General features: G+C 41.8%; 1 protein-coding gene across 1 annotated transcript; it reads right to left on the bottom strand.

Annotated features, from left to right (window-relative positions):
- Nucleotides 1–2160: 2160 nt before the first annotated feature.
- LOC140548127 (uncharacterized) lies at nt 2161–15094 on the bottom strand. The gene is made up of 5 exons (XM_072671533.1): nt 15013–15094; nt 4563–6457; nt 2931–4208; nt 2779–2835; nt 2161–2664 (listed from the first exon to the last, which is right to left on the bottom strand). Exons 2-5 carry the CDS (start codon nt 6418–6420, stop codon nt 2519–2521), a joined length of 3339 nt encoding a protein of 1112 aa, XP_072527634.1. The 5' UTR covers nt 6421–6457; nt 15013–15094; the 3' UTR covers nt 2161–2518.
- Nucleotides 15095–15897: the final 803 nt, after the last annotated feature.

The following is a 15897-nucleotide window of genomic DNA, read 5'->3' as shown; positions in this document are numbered from 1 at the left end:
TCCATAAACCGCTGGATTAAACGGAGGGAGGTAGGGCACGGCCACTCTGCCACTGCTTTCAGTTTAGCTGGATCCATGGCCAGACTAGCCTTGTAGACCACAAACCCCTGAAAACGCACTGTACAGAGTATTCTGACTTCTCCAGCTTAACAAAGAGATGGTTCTCCAAAAGCAGCTGCAGCACCCGCCGAACATGCACAACATGTTCTTTGGGATTTTTGCTGAAGACAAGAATGTCATCCAGATAAACAAAAGCAGAGAGACTAAGGGTCTCATGTAAGACCTCATGGATGAGCCTCTGGAAGATGGCCGGTGCATTCATAAGGCAGAACGGCATTACAAGGTACTCATAGTGACCTGTAGGAGTGACAAAAGCAGTCTTCCATTCGTTGCCTGGTCGGATCCACACCATGTTGTAGGCAAGCCAACGGTCCAATTTAGTGAACACAGAGGCCTGTTAAAGTGCCTCAAAAGCTGTGATCATCAAAGGCAAGGGGTAGCAGTCCTTGACTGTGATCTTGTTGTGGCCTCTGTAGTCAATGCAAGCCTGTATACCCCTATCCTTCTTTTCGACAAATCCCACTCCAGCGGGAGATGACCCCTGCACCAGGGCTCCTTTGATGTCCTCCATGTCCCTTTTCTCAGGCCTTGACAGAGAAAAAAAAAAGACACCCCCTAGGAGGAACAGTGCCAGGAATCAGCTCGATGGAGCAGTCAAAGGTTTGATGAGGTGGTAGAACCTCTGTCTTTTGTTTACTGAAGGTCATGGAGTCCCCATTAACTGATGTTTTTGGAAAGCCAGTTGCAACCAAGACTAGACAGACTGACAGATAAATCAGAAGCCTGGGTCATAAAGAACAATATCCGTTCAGTATGTTGACCCATTTTCATTTGTTTGGTTTGGTCTGTTGGTCGATGGCCCCTGATCTCAGTGGGGAGCCATCAATGGAGGACACTAGTAAAGGAGTGGTGAGGGATTCCAAGGGTAGTCCAAGTTCAAGTCCATCAAAGTGACTGGTCGAAACAGTTCACTTGAATGGAGACTGAGGTTAAGGGTCCCCTACAAAGAGTAGGCTTGGCCTTTTATTGGCCTAGTAGGGCATTTTTCTATTTTGTGGTCATCCCTTCCACAATGCATACATCTGCCCTGATGGCGATGTGTTTCTGCCTCTTGGGGGGTGAGGTGGGAGTGACCAAGTTGCAGGTGTTCACTCCTGTCAGCCAGCAACTGAGACCGGGATGAGAAGGTTCCAGAGGTTGAGAGGCACAAAGCCCCTTGTTGCTGGCTCGACAGCATTCCGGCAGACGATTGTCAAGCCCAAGAGCAAGGTCATACATGTCCTCCAAAGAATCTGGAGGATCACGGCCTGACATAAGATTCTTGAGCTCTTCACTGAGGCCCTATTGGTAAACAGTCATCAGGGCCAGTGAGTCCCACCCACTCTCAGCAGCCAGGGTATGGAAAGCAATGTTGTAGTCCATAATAGAACAAGTACCCTAGGGTGCATTAAGGAGAGCAGGGGCAGCATCACTGCCCCAACAGGAGCAATCAAATGTTCGCCTGATGGCACTGGCAAAGAGAGATGATGTCTTACAGTCTGATGATCCAGCTTTCCAAGCAAATCCATGGGGATTCATTTGATGCTGGTCTAATTTGTAATGAACCTTTTTTGTATACAAGATGGTGTCAGCAGAGATTCCTTTATTATATTCACTTCATTGCTACTTGATAAACAGCAATATCCTGTCTCTCACTTTGAAAAGCTAGATTTTGTATGAACATGGGCACATGTACATACAAAAACTAGTTAATTAAAATGGGGGAATAGTAATTTGACTTTAATATTAAGTTTTTGTGAAAACTGTATTTAGTATGGACACACGTCCACATTCAAATGGAAGACTAACAATAGATATCCCTGTTCATATCAACTGAACTAAACAGGCCATAAATTAATCACAGTACAGGTCAAAATAGCCAAAACAGCTATTCCTATTTCCTTTGACATTCTACACATTCTAGCAAGCAATATTGCCGTTGTATTTGGACTCCAATAGAACTGCATCACTCTCACTCTAAATGGCACATCTGTCCATCTGAAAGTCTTTGCAACATTTATATGGTCATTATGCCACAATAATAAAGGCAAAACACCTGGAAACATTATATTTATTAGTTTATTAGTGGCAGTGTCTCAGTCATATTAATTACAGATTTGATTGAATAACTAATTTACATTCATTTTTGCTTATATAAATGTCCCAAAAAATGACATAATATTTAAATACATACACTGTATGTTGTGCAGACATATTCATGAAATAAAATTGGCAGCAATGGTTGTTTAGATAAACATTATCAAATATAGCATCTTCCAATTTCCAAAACATTGTTGAACATATAAACATGTAAAAAATGATCTAACTCAAGCAAACAGCCTTAAATGCACTCTGCATTCATCTCTGTTCAGTGAGACTTTGGGAGCATTATGGAAATACTTTCAAACAAATTTTTAGCTTACTTTTTATTTTCAGCAGCTTTTGGATGCAATATCTGCTTCTTTTCTTCATATTTTCTCTTGAATTCTTGAAAGGTGCTAGTTGCCTCAGAGGCTAAGATTGACTTGAGATGCCCTTTCTTCTTAGGGCTGACACACCAAACACCTAATAGTATGACAAACAGAAAGAAAGGCTGTAATTGCCTTTGAACTATTAGGCCATAATAAATAAATAAATAAATAAATAAAACAAACAAACATATAAAAAAAGTACATTTACCTGTTTTTCCCATGGTCCCGTTCTTTGGCTTTTCAGCTATAGTTTTTTGACCTAGCACTTAAGGAGGAAAAAAAAAAAAAAGATTTAAATCTAAGAAACTTAACAATTAAAAACTCAAGACAAGGAAAGCCTACAGTGAACACATTACTTACCATAATCAGTGTCTGAAGATGGATGAACGTCCATCGAAGTCCTCGCATCCATGAAGCTGAAGGATTTTGGCAGAACGCTGAAATCCAATGCTAAACCCGTGTGCGATTCAGGTTTACGTCGCTTCATAGTACAGGGTAGCTCACAGGATGAACCAGTTGTTTTACGCTTATGTATATTCTGTCCACTGCTAAAATGAACAGAGTCCAGTATCCTCTTTTTTATTTGACCCCTTCTTTTAGAATGTCTTTTTATCCTTGATTGACCAGCTGGGTTACTCTGTTGGTCAGCTGGGAAAGTACTCATTTCAATTCCAGAAGTACCTGCAGCTTCAGTTTGTGATTCAATTCCTTGTTGACATTTCAGCTTTTTTGACCGTTTCCGGCCAGTAAACATCTTTGTGGTCACCAAGCTGTTCCGCCAAGACTTCAAAACGTGTTGTTTTGCAGTTTGCCTCTTATTGCTGTTAACATCTGTCAAACAAGGACTCACTCTTACATTAAGCATTGCTGGAGGGAAATGCTCCCCATCATAAGATCTTATTCCAAATAATCTTTTCTTAGCCAAACTATTCATTGCTGCAGTTCTGTTGTGAGTCATACCGGATGATCCATATAATACCAGATTTACCATCCTTTCCTCCTTTTGGACCACTGGAGTTGTGGTCTTTTTACCCTTTTCATTAATGTGAAGACCATGCGTCGGTAAGGACAGGTCCATCTGTGACACATCATGACTAAAATTAGGAATAAGGTCAGCCTCGGTTCTTTGTTTCCTACAAGCTTCATATGTACGTTGTTTTTCCTTCTTCCTGGCAGCATGTGGCCCGCGTTTTCTAAGTGGCTTATCCAGCTGCTGATCTGATATTGCATTTGCTATTTTACGTACATTCTCATAGTCCGAAATGACCTCCACAATCTCAAGCTCATCCATACTGCCATCACCTGGAGTGGGTGAGGGCGCCATGTTTTCACCAGTCATGCTCATCTCTTCAATCACTTCTTTGCTGGAGTTTCTCTCACACGTGCAACACATATCGCATGCATATCCCAGAACCTGGATCCATTTATTGAGACAACAGTACTTCTCTAATGGAGTGCTGGTATGACGTCCAGTGTTCTCAGCTGGCTTTACTCTAGTATATGTGTGCGCTTCATCCTCAGGCATACAGTCACGTGGTTTAGCGATGGCTTGATCCATTTTCTTCATCTCTCCAGGGACATCTTTGTGTCTTGTCTTTACCTCATTTAGCTCACTAGCAGACATCTGTTTAGCTGGGTCTGGTGAGGGAATGCTTATTTTTAAAAAAGCACAACAGTCTGTGGAATCTGCATTGTTACAGTCATCTAATGGAGAGATCATCTCCGTTGTGGGCTGATCTTCTGCATTTTCATGCATACAGTTATTACTCACAGTTGCTGATTGCTTATTTAAAGACACATGTACAGACACTTCACCCTCCATTTCAAAGAGTTCCTCTCCTGCTACACTGTTCACTGGTACAGGCTTAGCATCATCAACAGACACTGCTGATATTGTCTTACTCAAGCTCTCTAGCAAAAGTTTTTCTTGTTCTACTGTCTCTCTGTTTGAACAAGCTCCTTTATTTCCAATATCTACGTCCACTGCCTCACCTGTTAACACGCGGTCTCCTACAACACGTTTGCTGTTTTCTTCATGTACAGGTAACAGCTGACTTTGTGCCTGTGAAAAAGTCCCTGTTCCACTTGCTGCCTTGAATGCTTTTGTCTTTTTGATTTCGCCGCCTTTCACTGTTTTATCGCCAGCTACGTCAGCTGTGTTCATTAGGCATGACAAATCTCCACGTTTTTTATTGGAATCACTGAGCTCTTTACTGAGAATCAATAATGATGACTCCACTGTGGGTAGCACAGGGTTTTGCTTTGAGTTGTGAATGTCCTCTGCACCACGGTTGAATTTTTCTTTTGAACATTCTTGAAGAATAACAGGATTTTCCTTTCCACGGTAAAGTACAGCTTCTTTCATGATGTTGACATAATGGTCTGATCTAGCCGTATCACAGAGTTGTTGATAATCTCCATTCCAAAACAGCCTTACAATCTCACTTGAAAGGTCTGTGAAAGGGACCTCTTTATGAGTCGTTCTCTGTCTCCTCTCCAAGTCAATGACTAGTTTGTGCAACCTCTTAAGAGACCACTTATCAGCGGCAGTGTCCATTGCATTTTCTGAGCAATCATTACTTTGGTTTGTCGTGGTAACGTCTTCACAAAGAAAACAGACACTGCACTGCTTATCCATGTTGGATGACTGCATTGACTCATGGGTCATAGAGATACTACCAACAGGAACAGAGTATAAACTTTGTCCTTGGCGAGAAAGTTCATTAGTCTGTACAGGATCTTCTGGTTCTGAACTGTCTGGTATCGACTGTGTGGGCATTTCTGCTGTTCTATAATGTGCTTGTGCCACACTACAACTTGTGCTGCAGGACTCTGAGCCATGTTCATTTGTCCTTGATTGTAATGGATGTTCGTGGTATGGCTTTTCTGCTACATATCTTGTTTTAAGACCTCCTTCATTTACTTTGGTGTTTTTTTCCGAAGATTTGTCACGTTCCACGGCTTCTGGAGCTAATGGTGCTACAACAGCAATAGCTTTCTGAGAGATGTACATTTTCTGATAAGGTTGTGTAGATCCGACACTGGTCCCAATATGGCAATTGCCAAACTGACTGTTAACGTGTCTTATGCCACTATCCGATTTGTGTTTAAAATAGGATTTATCTAGACTGACCCTTTTATCTTCTTTTTCATATCCGGGATTATTATCCTCAGTCACCGTTACAAAATACTGTTTCCTTTTTTTGAGTGGAACTGATTCATTTTTAGTTTTATTGGCATTCAGAACATTTGACTGAACGTTCACAGCAGGCTGAGAAGGAAATTTCACATTTAATTTGTAGGTGCTTGTGCAGTTTTTGCTGGATCCATTTCTAAGACCAGCTTGATGTGGAACACTGGGTCTAAAGGTGATCTGATCAATGGGCATTCTCCGTTGGATGCAGTTGTTAGGCAAGGTATTAACACTACTTACTTGCTGATGCCAGTTGTGCATAATGTTGTGGGTTGTACTGTTCACAGTTCTATGTACAGTCAAGTTTAGAGGGTGATTGTTCCCAGAGAACAGTGCTGTATAATCATCGTGGCTTAAATTCTGACCTGCATGCCTTTGATTTGAGTTTTCCCAGCAAACAGAATGACAGTCCTTTTTTCCTAAAGGGGACACGCATTCGGAGTAACATACTTGTGCTCGGTATATGTGTGGTTTATCGGGATGTTGAGGCGTCAAAATCGGGTCATTGGTGGCTTGCAGGCTTGGTGATGGTCTTGTTTGGTGGCATTCAAATGCTGTTTGTTCCTCTCGTAAAATGCTTTTCTTGTCCTTCAGAATGGTCTCAACAGTTACTGTTAGGTTGTCAGAGGTGCACTCTCGAGGTCCAAGCTTTGCCATTGCTTTTGAGACTGCAGACGACTGGCATTCTCCAAACCTTGGAAAGAGGGACAGAATATTAGAATTACTGTGTAAAAGATAAAACAAAAGCGTTGCCACCAAGTCTTCCTTGCTCAGTGTAAGACTTCCTTTCACAGAATAATATGAGAAAGAAAGAACAATAAGATGTAGAGACATCTCTGGTTCTATATGTTTGGGGATACCATCCAATACTTTTTGGGACGTGGGGACATCCTGACCTCATGCACGTTCACCGTTGAAGTCCTCAATGCACCACAAATCTAGTAGAAAGCCTTCACAGTTGGCTTGTTGTCAAATGCGCAACCAGAGAATGAACAAAAACTTCAAGGGAGTGGCAAGTTGTTTATTTTCTTAGATTATATTTTTTATATACAGTGAGTCCAAGAAGTATTTGATCCCTTGCTGATTTTCTTCGTTGGCCCACTAATAAAGACATGATCATTCTATACTTTTAATGGTAGATGTATTCTTACATGGAGAGACAGAATATTAAAAAGAAAATCCAGAAAATAAATCTAAGGAATATATATTAATTGATTTGTATTTCATGGAGTGAAATAAGTATTTGATCCCTTAGTATTCATTAGCAGTTCTGGCTTTTACAGACCAGTTAGACACTCCCAATCAACTTGTTACCTGACCTGAAGCCACCTGTTCTCACTAATCACTTGTGTGAAAAACACCTGTCCACAGAATCAGACAGATCACACAGATTTCAAGTCTCCAACATGGGTAAAACCAAAGAGCTGTCACAGGACCTCAGAGTCAGAATTGTTGACCTTCACAAAGCTGGAATGGGCTACAAAAAGATTAGTAAGGTGTTGGATGTGAAAGTAACAACTATTGGTGCAATTATCAGAAAGTTTAAAGAGTATAACATGACAATCAACAGACCTCGGCCCGGTGCTCCAAAGAAGATTTCGCCTCGTGGGGTGGCAATGATGCTGAGAACAGTCAGAAATCGTCCTGCAACCACTCGGCAGGAGTTAGCAAATGACCTGAAGGCAGCTGGGACCACAGTTTGCAAGGAAACAATTGGCAACACTTTGCGCAACAATGGATTCACATCCTGCAGTGCCCGAAAGGTACCCCTGCTGAAGAGAGCACATGTGGAGGCGCGCCTCAAGTATGCCAATGATCATTTGAAAGATGAACCAAGTTATTGGGAGAAGGTTTTGTGGTCAGACGAGACCAAAATTGAACTTTTTGGCCTCAACTCCACCCGCCATGTGTGGAGGAAGAAAAATGCTGCCTATGACCCCAAGAACACTGTGCCCACCGTCAAGCATGGAGGTGGAAGCATAATGTTTTGGGGGTGTTTCTCTGCCAAGGGTACAGGGCTACTTCACCGCATCACTGGGAAGATGGATGGAGCCATGTACCGCACAATCCTGAGGGACAACCTCCTCCCCTCTGCCAGGGATCTGAAAATGGGCCGTGGTTGGGTCTTCCAACATGATAACGACCCTAAACATACAGCAAAGGCAACAAAGGATTGGCTCAAGAAAAATCACATTAAGGTCATGGAGTGGCCCAGCCAGTCGCCAGACCTCAATCCGATCGAAAATCTATGGAGGGAGCTGAAGGTCAGAGTTGCCAAGCGACAGCCCACCAACCTTCATGATTTAGAGAGGATCTGCAAAGAAGAGTGGGCCAAAATTCCCCCTGGTGTGTGTGCTAAACTTGTGGTTAACTACAACAAACGTCTCACCGCTGTGCTTGCAAACAAAGGCTTTGCCACTAAGTATTGAGTGTGTTTGGCAAGAGGGATCAAATACTTATTTTCCTCATTGAAATACAAATTAATTAAAATATATTCTTTAAAATTATATTCTGGATTTTTGTCTTGATATTCTGTCTCTCCATGTTAGAATATATCTACCATTAAAAGTGCAGAAGGATAGTGTCTTTATTAGTGGGCAAACAAAGAAAATCAGCAAGGGATCAAATACTTCTTGGACTCACTGTATCATTAGAGTATGGGTAAAGGGAATGGGGCTGGGCTGGGCCCCATATGTAACTATGATTGTTAGGTGAAGGATCTTGTCATCTTCCTGTATTATTATTTTAATCAGCTAAATGTTGTCAATCCGCCAATGTCAATGGCCGATAATGAAAATGTTGCTGATCAGATCATAAATGGCCTCAGCAACTCAGAAGAATGAGAGATAATAATGGAACTGGACTTAATTCAGCAAAATACTGTTTCTACCTGAAATAGCTTGCAATGTAGTGGGTGATTGGAGCGAAAGAAATGGGATGGGTCCTGTTTGTAACCCCACTTGTTTGGCGAAGAATTTTGTCATCTTACGGTTATCAGATTTATTGATTTCTAGTTAAACTAGTGACTGCCGTGAATAGGGCAGCTGACAAACGAACAGGCATTGTAAAGCATCATTTTTAGTTTAAGTTAAAGGCATGTTAGCCTTTGTACGGAGGTACAATTTGTGGTGCAGTGTGCAAAAGGAGGTGTTGGTGTTTTTTGTCTCCAATTATCCAATCAGCTAATAAGCACTTAAGAAATAATGCATAAAAGAATCCAGCTCCGAAGTCAATAGAAAGGCAAAGTACAACCTTTTTTTTTTTCATAAAGTGTCAAAGGATATAAAGACTAAGGCATCATGTAACATAATGCGTTAGCCTGAGACAGCCAGCACTTCCCCAAAACAGTCTGACTCTACAGCAAGATAAGGATGGTATATAAGACACAGGCAGTTACCCCTACGCATATTTTTAAAGTTCAGTGTACATAGGTTGTATCCGCTTATGTCCAGGGTAAAGGTCCCTTTTCTGAAAACCTAGGTACTTTTAGTCTCCGCTTATATCCAACCCTATCGTATGTCTCTTTAAAAAGGAGTGCTGACACCTGCAGAGCCAAAAGTGCTGACACCCACAAAACTGAAGACTTTGGAGTCCTGCCAAGCTGTTCACTTCTTCACCCCATTGCGAGCTTCTTCCCATTTGATAAAGGTTTTGCACTAGCTTTACAATGTGGTTATGGCTGGCTGTGCCATGCTAAGGCCTAGTGATACAATACTTTTGTTTTGCAGGCTGGGCACCAGGGCCCAATGAAGTGCTGTACTGAGTGTACAAAAGTGCACCAGATATCAATGTTTTTGGGTACCCAACAGCTACAGTAGAAATTAAAATGATAAACATATCCTGGCAAGGATGAAGGTTAATAAGTCTATAAGTGTATCAATCAGATCAGGCCTACATAGCCTTAAACTCTGTTTTAGGATCTATAAATGGGGGTTATCGTCTCCAGTTTGCTACCGCTCCACCCAAATTCAATGGGATGGTGCAGTCACAAGTGTACTTTGCTAAGACGGCATAAGAATGGTTGCCTCTTGTAGAAGCAAGGAAAGGTTTCTTTTTAAAATACACATGTGGGCGATTTATGGGATCTCTTTGCATCAGAAGATTACGCGTTTAGCACACCCTATACTATTCTTTATAATGACCAGGGAGCCACAATGGGGACCGACAACGTAGCGCATGAGGGGCCACGAGTGCATTTCACGTGATTCGGAAAGCTGGCACGGAGGACTTCACCTTCCCAGGGGTAGTGTCCTGGCTAGGTAGTTGTTAAAGACAGATCGAGTGAATGAGTCAGCAGCAAAAAATAAAATAAAATAAAATAAATAAAAAAAAAACTGTGCAGATCAGAGCACCAGCAGATAGAGTGTTAGGTGCGGTTGGGCCCCTCAGGTCCTCTAAACCACACAAGGCGAACATGTTTTTCTTAGTGTGCAACGATGATGAAACTTACATTGTTTGTTACAAGACAGAAACGCCAGGCACTTTTACTAAATTATGAAAGTTTATTGAAAAGGTGTTGATCCAAAATCAAACCAGTACACAGGCGAGGGTCAAATCCGGAGCTGTGGTAACCATAACAGAAGGGCTGAGGCAAAATCAGAAATAATAAAAAAAAAAAAAAAAAAACAGGCAGTAGTCAAGTATAAAAGGCAGACCAACGGGGCAAAAGAGTGAGGTAAATTCATTACATATGCTGTTGTTCATAGACCTGAAGGAATAGTATGGTGTTGAGGAATCGTATGCAGGGGGTCACATGGATATGCTTTCCCATACATTCCAATGTACCGTACAGAGATGTTAAGTTGATCCAGATATGTCTGGATATTTTCACCCCTTATGATTACACTTGGGCTAGATGATCGAGGTCCTATATGGGAACTGTTACAACATGTGACGTGTGTTAGGGTAAAAAAATGTGAGGCTTTTCTTTGTCTAGGGGGAGAATAGAGGGGTGCAGAGACATGGCAGACGCCCTCCATTGTATTGTACTTCATGATTGAAACTGAAAGACGGTGGTCACTGGTTCCCTTCAAGAGAAGTCCTTCCAAGAACACCTCTAAACATAAAGAGGTTGGTACACAAAGCAAAACGAAGCAAACAGACTCACAGGAGATAAACAGAGGAAGGTCGGCAATATGGTATAGAGAGTCATTGTGTGGGGAGAGCTGAAGCAGCGGAGCTGATGAGCTTCAGGGACGCATTCTAAAACTTCTTGACTTTTCCAGCGCAGCGAGACCATGAGATCAACAAATCCAAGATTCAATTGGCCTGATCTCAGGTCACATATCTCGATCACGTGTTGAGTTCTGAAGGCCGAGCCTGGAGTACTAAAGGTGTGGATGTCTAGGTTTGGCATTCCTAGGTATGACTTCCTACTGTTGACAATGGACATCCAATTATTCTGTTATGGAAGCCCCCCATCCTCATTAATATAAGGTCGCCGTATGGCAGCACATGATCGGATAGTGTGGACTCCACAGGCAGAAACTGCATTCCAAGAGCTGAAAAATATGGTAGCGTCGGTGCCTGTTCAGGGGTTCCCTGATGCAACACGCCTATTCATGCACATAGTCACCAGAAAGAATGGTTATATGACTTCAGTACTCACACAAATACACAGGGACAAACATTGCTCCGGAGCTTACTTCTCCTCCCACTGCCGACCCAAATTATGCTTTGAAAACTGGAAACGGATATGGCAAGAAGATAAAGACATCAAAGGTACGGTAGCCGTCTACCCTGGGATATAATAGTGTCAATACCTGGCAATGTTTTCCCTCTTTTTACTACCCATTTATCCCAATATTTTGCACCGGCAGCCCTATAGCCGTACCAATGTGTACTGGCATTGCAGGAGAGCGAAGTTTACCTGAATCACCTGTGAATTGGACTGATACATGCTCACTGGTTACTCTGGCCAGTTCATAAGTTCATGTTCATAAGCTGTCGCTGGACATCCCGATCTGGATCATCTGGACCTAATCCCCTTTCCCGCTTCTTTAAACTACAGCAATGAAGACTCAGAAAGCTTTGCAGAAATAAGTTTGAATGATGTAGCCTAGGGTTTTCCTAAAGGATAAAAGAGGGAGGGAATGGTATGTAAAATAGTGATATAGCCATATCTTATTCTACATATAGTAATTTCTTATATGTCTGTTCTGTGTACGCTTAGGAGTTAAGCCACATAGCAGACAGTCTGTCTGGCACGTATGCAGAATAACGCAAAAAGCACTGTAGTTGTGAAAAACAGAAAACACAGTCAAAAACAAGAGCCTTTATGAGCAGAGAAGAAGGAAGGAGGAAGGAACACCCGCGACAGGAGGATGTTCACACGCATGCTTAATGTATGAAAGGAGAAGTTGTTGTTAAATAAAGCGGCGACTGTTCGAACAGTGCTACAGAGTGTTGCTTCACGTTGGTGGTGATTCTTTGATTTTTAACTGACAACAGTTCAGTGCAAGAGTTGTGAAAGTCTGGTTTTGTACTGAAAAAGCTTCACTTCCCAAAAAAGAAAGCTGCTAAAGGTACTTCCTGAGATAACCGCATGCGCGCATGCGCACACACGCACACACACACACACACACACACACAGCTGTCACCTTCTAGAATCAGTTTCTCAGAAATCACACCAATAACGTCTGCAGTGTCTCTAATGCATTATAGCCATTGGTGATAATTTCCTATTCCTCTCAGTATACCTGTAATCTTCTCTGTGGAGCAGCAGACTGAGCTCCGAGACTGCCACTGCTGTCTAGCAAACGCTGACAGCGCTACTGATTGGTGGTGAGAATTGTCTCAGAAACAATGAGAAGCACCTGCTCTGTTTGGGTAGCGGAACAGGGCGACTGCATTTTTACGAAGCAGTTGGCAACCCTAGATTACACCATTGAGTTACAGTACCAGAGCTCAGACCTGTTTGCCCTGGAGATGAACCGAGGCTACTACAATCTACTTAACCCTCGACTTGCTGCTGCGAGAGAGTCAGCACGCACCGGTGGGAATTAAAAGAAAAAAAGAAGTGTTTTAAACAGTATTTGGACTTGGACCAGACAGGCAAATAAGTTGCACCAGAGCTCTGGATGAGACACAGCACAAACAATACAGAGTCCAGCATGTCTAACTAACTAATTAGATAACGCTTATTTAATTATTAGATATACCCAAAAGCAAAAGAGTGTATGTATGTACATATACACACACACACATATATATATACACACACACACACATATATATACACAGTGTGTGCAGAATTATTAGGCAAGTTGTATTTGAGAGGATTCTTTTTATAATTGAACAACAACTACTTTCCTCAATCAACCCAAAAGACTCATAAATATCAAAGCTTAATATTTTTGGAAGTTGGAGTGGGTTTTTTTAGATTTGGAGATCTTAGGAGGATATCTGTTTGTGCAGGTAACTATTACTGTGCAGAATTATTAGGCAACTTAATAAAAAACAAATATATACCCATCTCAGGTAAACCAATAAACACAACATTTAGAAATAAAATTTTCTGACATTCAAAAACAAAACCAGAACAAAATCAGTGACCAATATAGCCACCTTTCTTTCCGATGACACTTAAAAGCCTTCCATCCATAGATTCTGTCAGTTGCTTGATCTGTTTACGATCAACATTGCGTGCAGCAGACACCACAGCCTCCCAGACACTATTCAGAGAGGTGTACTGTTTTCCCCTGTAGATCTAACATTTTATGAGGGACCACAGGTTCTCTATGCTTGAAGAAGGTGTCTTGCAGGAACTGGCAGTAGGTCTGGGAGTTGAGCTTCACTCCATCCTCAACCCAAAAAGGTCCCACAAGTTCATCTTTGATGATACCAGCCCATACCAGTACCCTACCTCCACCTTGCTGGCGTCTGAGTCGGAGTGGAGCTCTCTGCCCTTTACTGATCCAGCCTCGGGCCCATCCATCTGGCCCATCAAGAGTCACTCGCATTTCATCAGTCCATAAAACCTTAGAAAAATCAGTCTTAAGATATTTCTTGGCCCAGTCTTGACGTTTTATCTTATGTTTCTTGTTCAAAGGTGGTGGTTTTTCAGCCTTCCTTACCTTGGCCATGTCCCTGAGTATTGCACACCTTGTGCTTTTTGATACTCCAGCAACGTTGCAGCTCTGAAATATGGCAAAACTGGTGGCAAATGGCATCTTGGCAGCTTCACGCTTGATTTTCCTCAATTCATGGGCAGTTATTTTGCGCCTTTTTTTTTTCAACACGTTTCTTGCGACCCGGTTGGCTATTTGCCATGAAACGCTTGGTTGTTCGGTGATCACGCTTCAAAAGTTTGCCAATTTCAAGACTGCTGACATCTCACAATTTTTGACTTTTCAGAGTCCATCAAATCTCTCTTCTGACCCATTCTGCCAAAGGAAAGGAAGTTGCCTAATAATTAAGCACACCTTATATAGGGTGTTGATGTCATTAGACCACACCCCTTCTCATTACAGAGATGCACATCACCTGATTTACTTGATTGCTAGTTGGCTTTCAAGCCTATAGAGCTTGGAGTAGGACAACATGTATAAAAAGGATGATGTGATCAAAATACTCATTTGCCTAATAATTCTGCACACAGTGTGTGTATATATATATATATATATATATATATATATATATATATATATATATATATATATATATAAAACTGAGCTAGACCCCTGACTGTACTGATTACATTTGTTTACACTATTGTTTATATTGTGGATGTGTGTTTTTACTGGGTCTATACGATATATATAATACGATCTATATAAACTGTTTATGCCAATCTGGATTTATGCATATTCAGAAATCTGAAGAAAATACCAAAACTAGGTTTTTGGTGTTTATCTGCCTCGGGTTTTTTTGTGATATGAATTCACCATCAGCATCACCACCTCCACCACAATATTATTCTCTGAGCTTTGGCAAATAATTTGCCACCGACTTTTCCTCTGTCAGAAACTGGCGTTTATTCGACGCAGAAATGTTCTCAAGTCCACTAAGGTCGACAAAAACAGTTTGTGTTTTTAAAAAAATGGAGTTGAAATGCCTCACAGTCACAAAAAACGACTACATGTGCTACAAAACAACTAGTTGTTCTCTGTTACCGTCTGAGGCTTCCGACAACAGGGCTAACCTTCCTGCAGCTTGTAGCTCTGTGGGCTAAACGTGGTTCAGACGAGCTTCCTCAAACTGTTCCTAAAAAGCCTATTTGGCGCACAGTGCAAAAACCACGCAACTTACCGTGCTTCGAATAAACAACAGCTACCCGCAGTTTCTCCTCTCGTGTGCTGTCGTCTTTTGTTCAGCAGTCATTCTCTCTCTCTCTCACACTAAAGTAACTCTGAGCAGACCCCTCCCACGCTCTGACAGAAGGGGGACTTGCTGCCTCACCACCCACCCCTAGAACTAATCTTGGAGCAAGAGCAGTGGAGTGATGGAGCAGTAATTGACGAAAAGGCTGTTTCCAGACATTTACTGGCTTCACTGGTGGGAAAGATCCAGTTTATCCAGAAACCTGGTGAAATGTTCGCCTCTGTCAAAGCCACAGAGAAAATTAGAAGATTAACCATCATAGTTTTACTAGGCTTTTAAATTCAGTTTTATGTTCCTCAAAGCAGCCTCGACTACACACCTGTGATTGATTCTTCTGCCACTTTTATATAACAGGTGAAGTATATTCATTAGCTATGCGGCTGTTTATAGACCTGATGGAATGGTATGAAGTTGAGGAATAATATGGTGAGGTTTATGGGCTAGACTTGGTAAAGGAGAGCGAAGTCCATTCCCAGGCCTAACTTGGTAAAACTGCACATGAGCTGTACAACTATAGGAGGTTGTTTAGATTGGACACACATTCCAATATAAGTAACAGAGATGCTAAGTGGATCCAGCTGTGTTGTCATGTGTACTATGTATGTTAAGCAACAGTGGGGGCTGATTTTCAGCCCTTATGGGTTAGACATTGACTTGACTTGATTTTACATATGGGACCAGTACAACAACATATGACGTGTAGTAGGGTCTTAAAACAAACACAGACTCAGAGAGTACTTAAACACAGAGAGTACTTAAACACAGTTACATAGTACTTATACTTTGTTACTCGCCAAACCAAGGGTAGACATT

This window comes from Salminus brasiliensis, chromosome 2 (assembly GCF_030463535.1).
Source record: "Salminus brasiliensis chromosome 2, fSalBra1.hap2, whole genome shotgun sequence".
Classification (NCBI taxonomy): domain Eukaryota; kingdom Metazoa; phylum Chordata; class Actinopteri; order Characiformes; family Bryconidae; genus Salminus; species Salminus brasiliensis.
The sequence above is the reverse complement of the archived record's forward strand: the minus strand, read 5'-3'. Positions and strand labels throughout refer to the sequence as shown.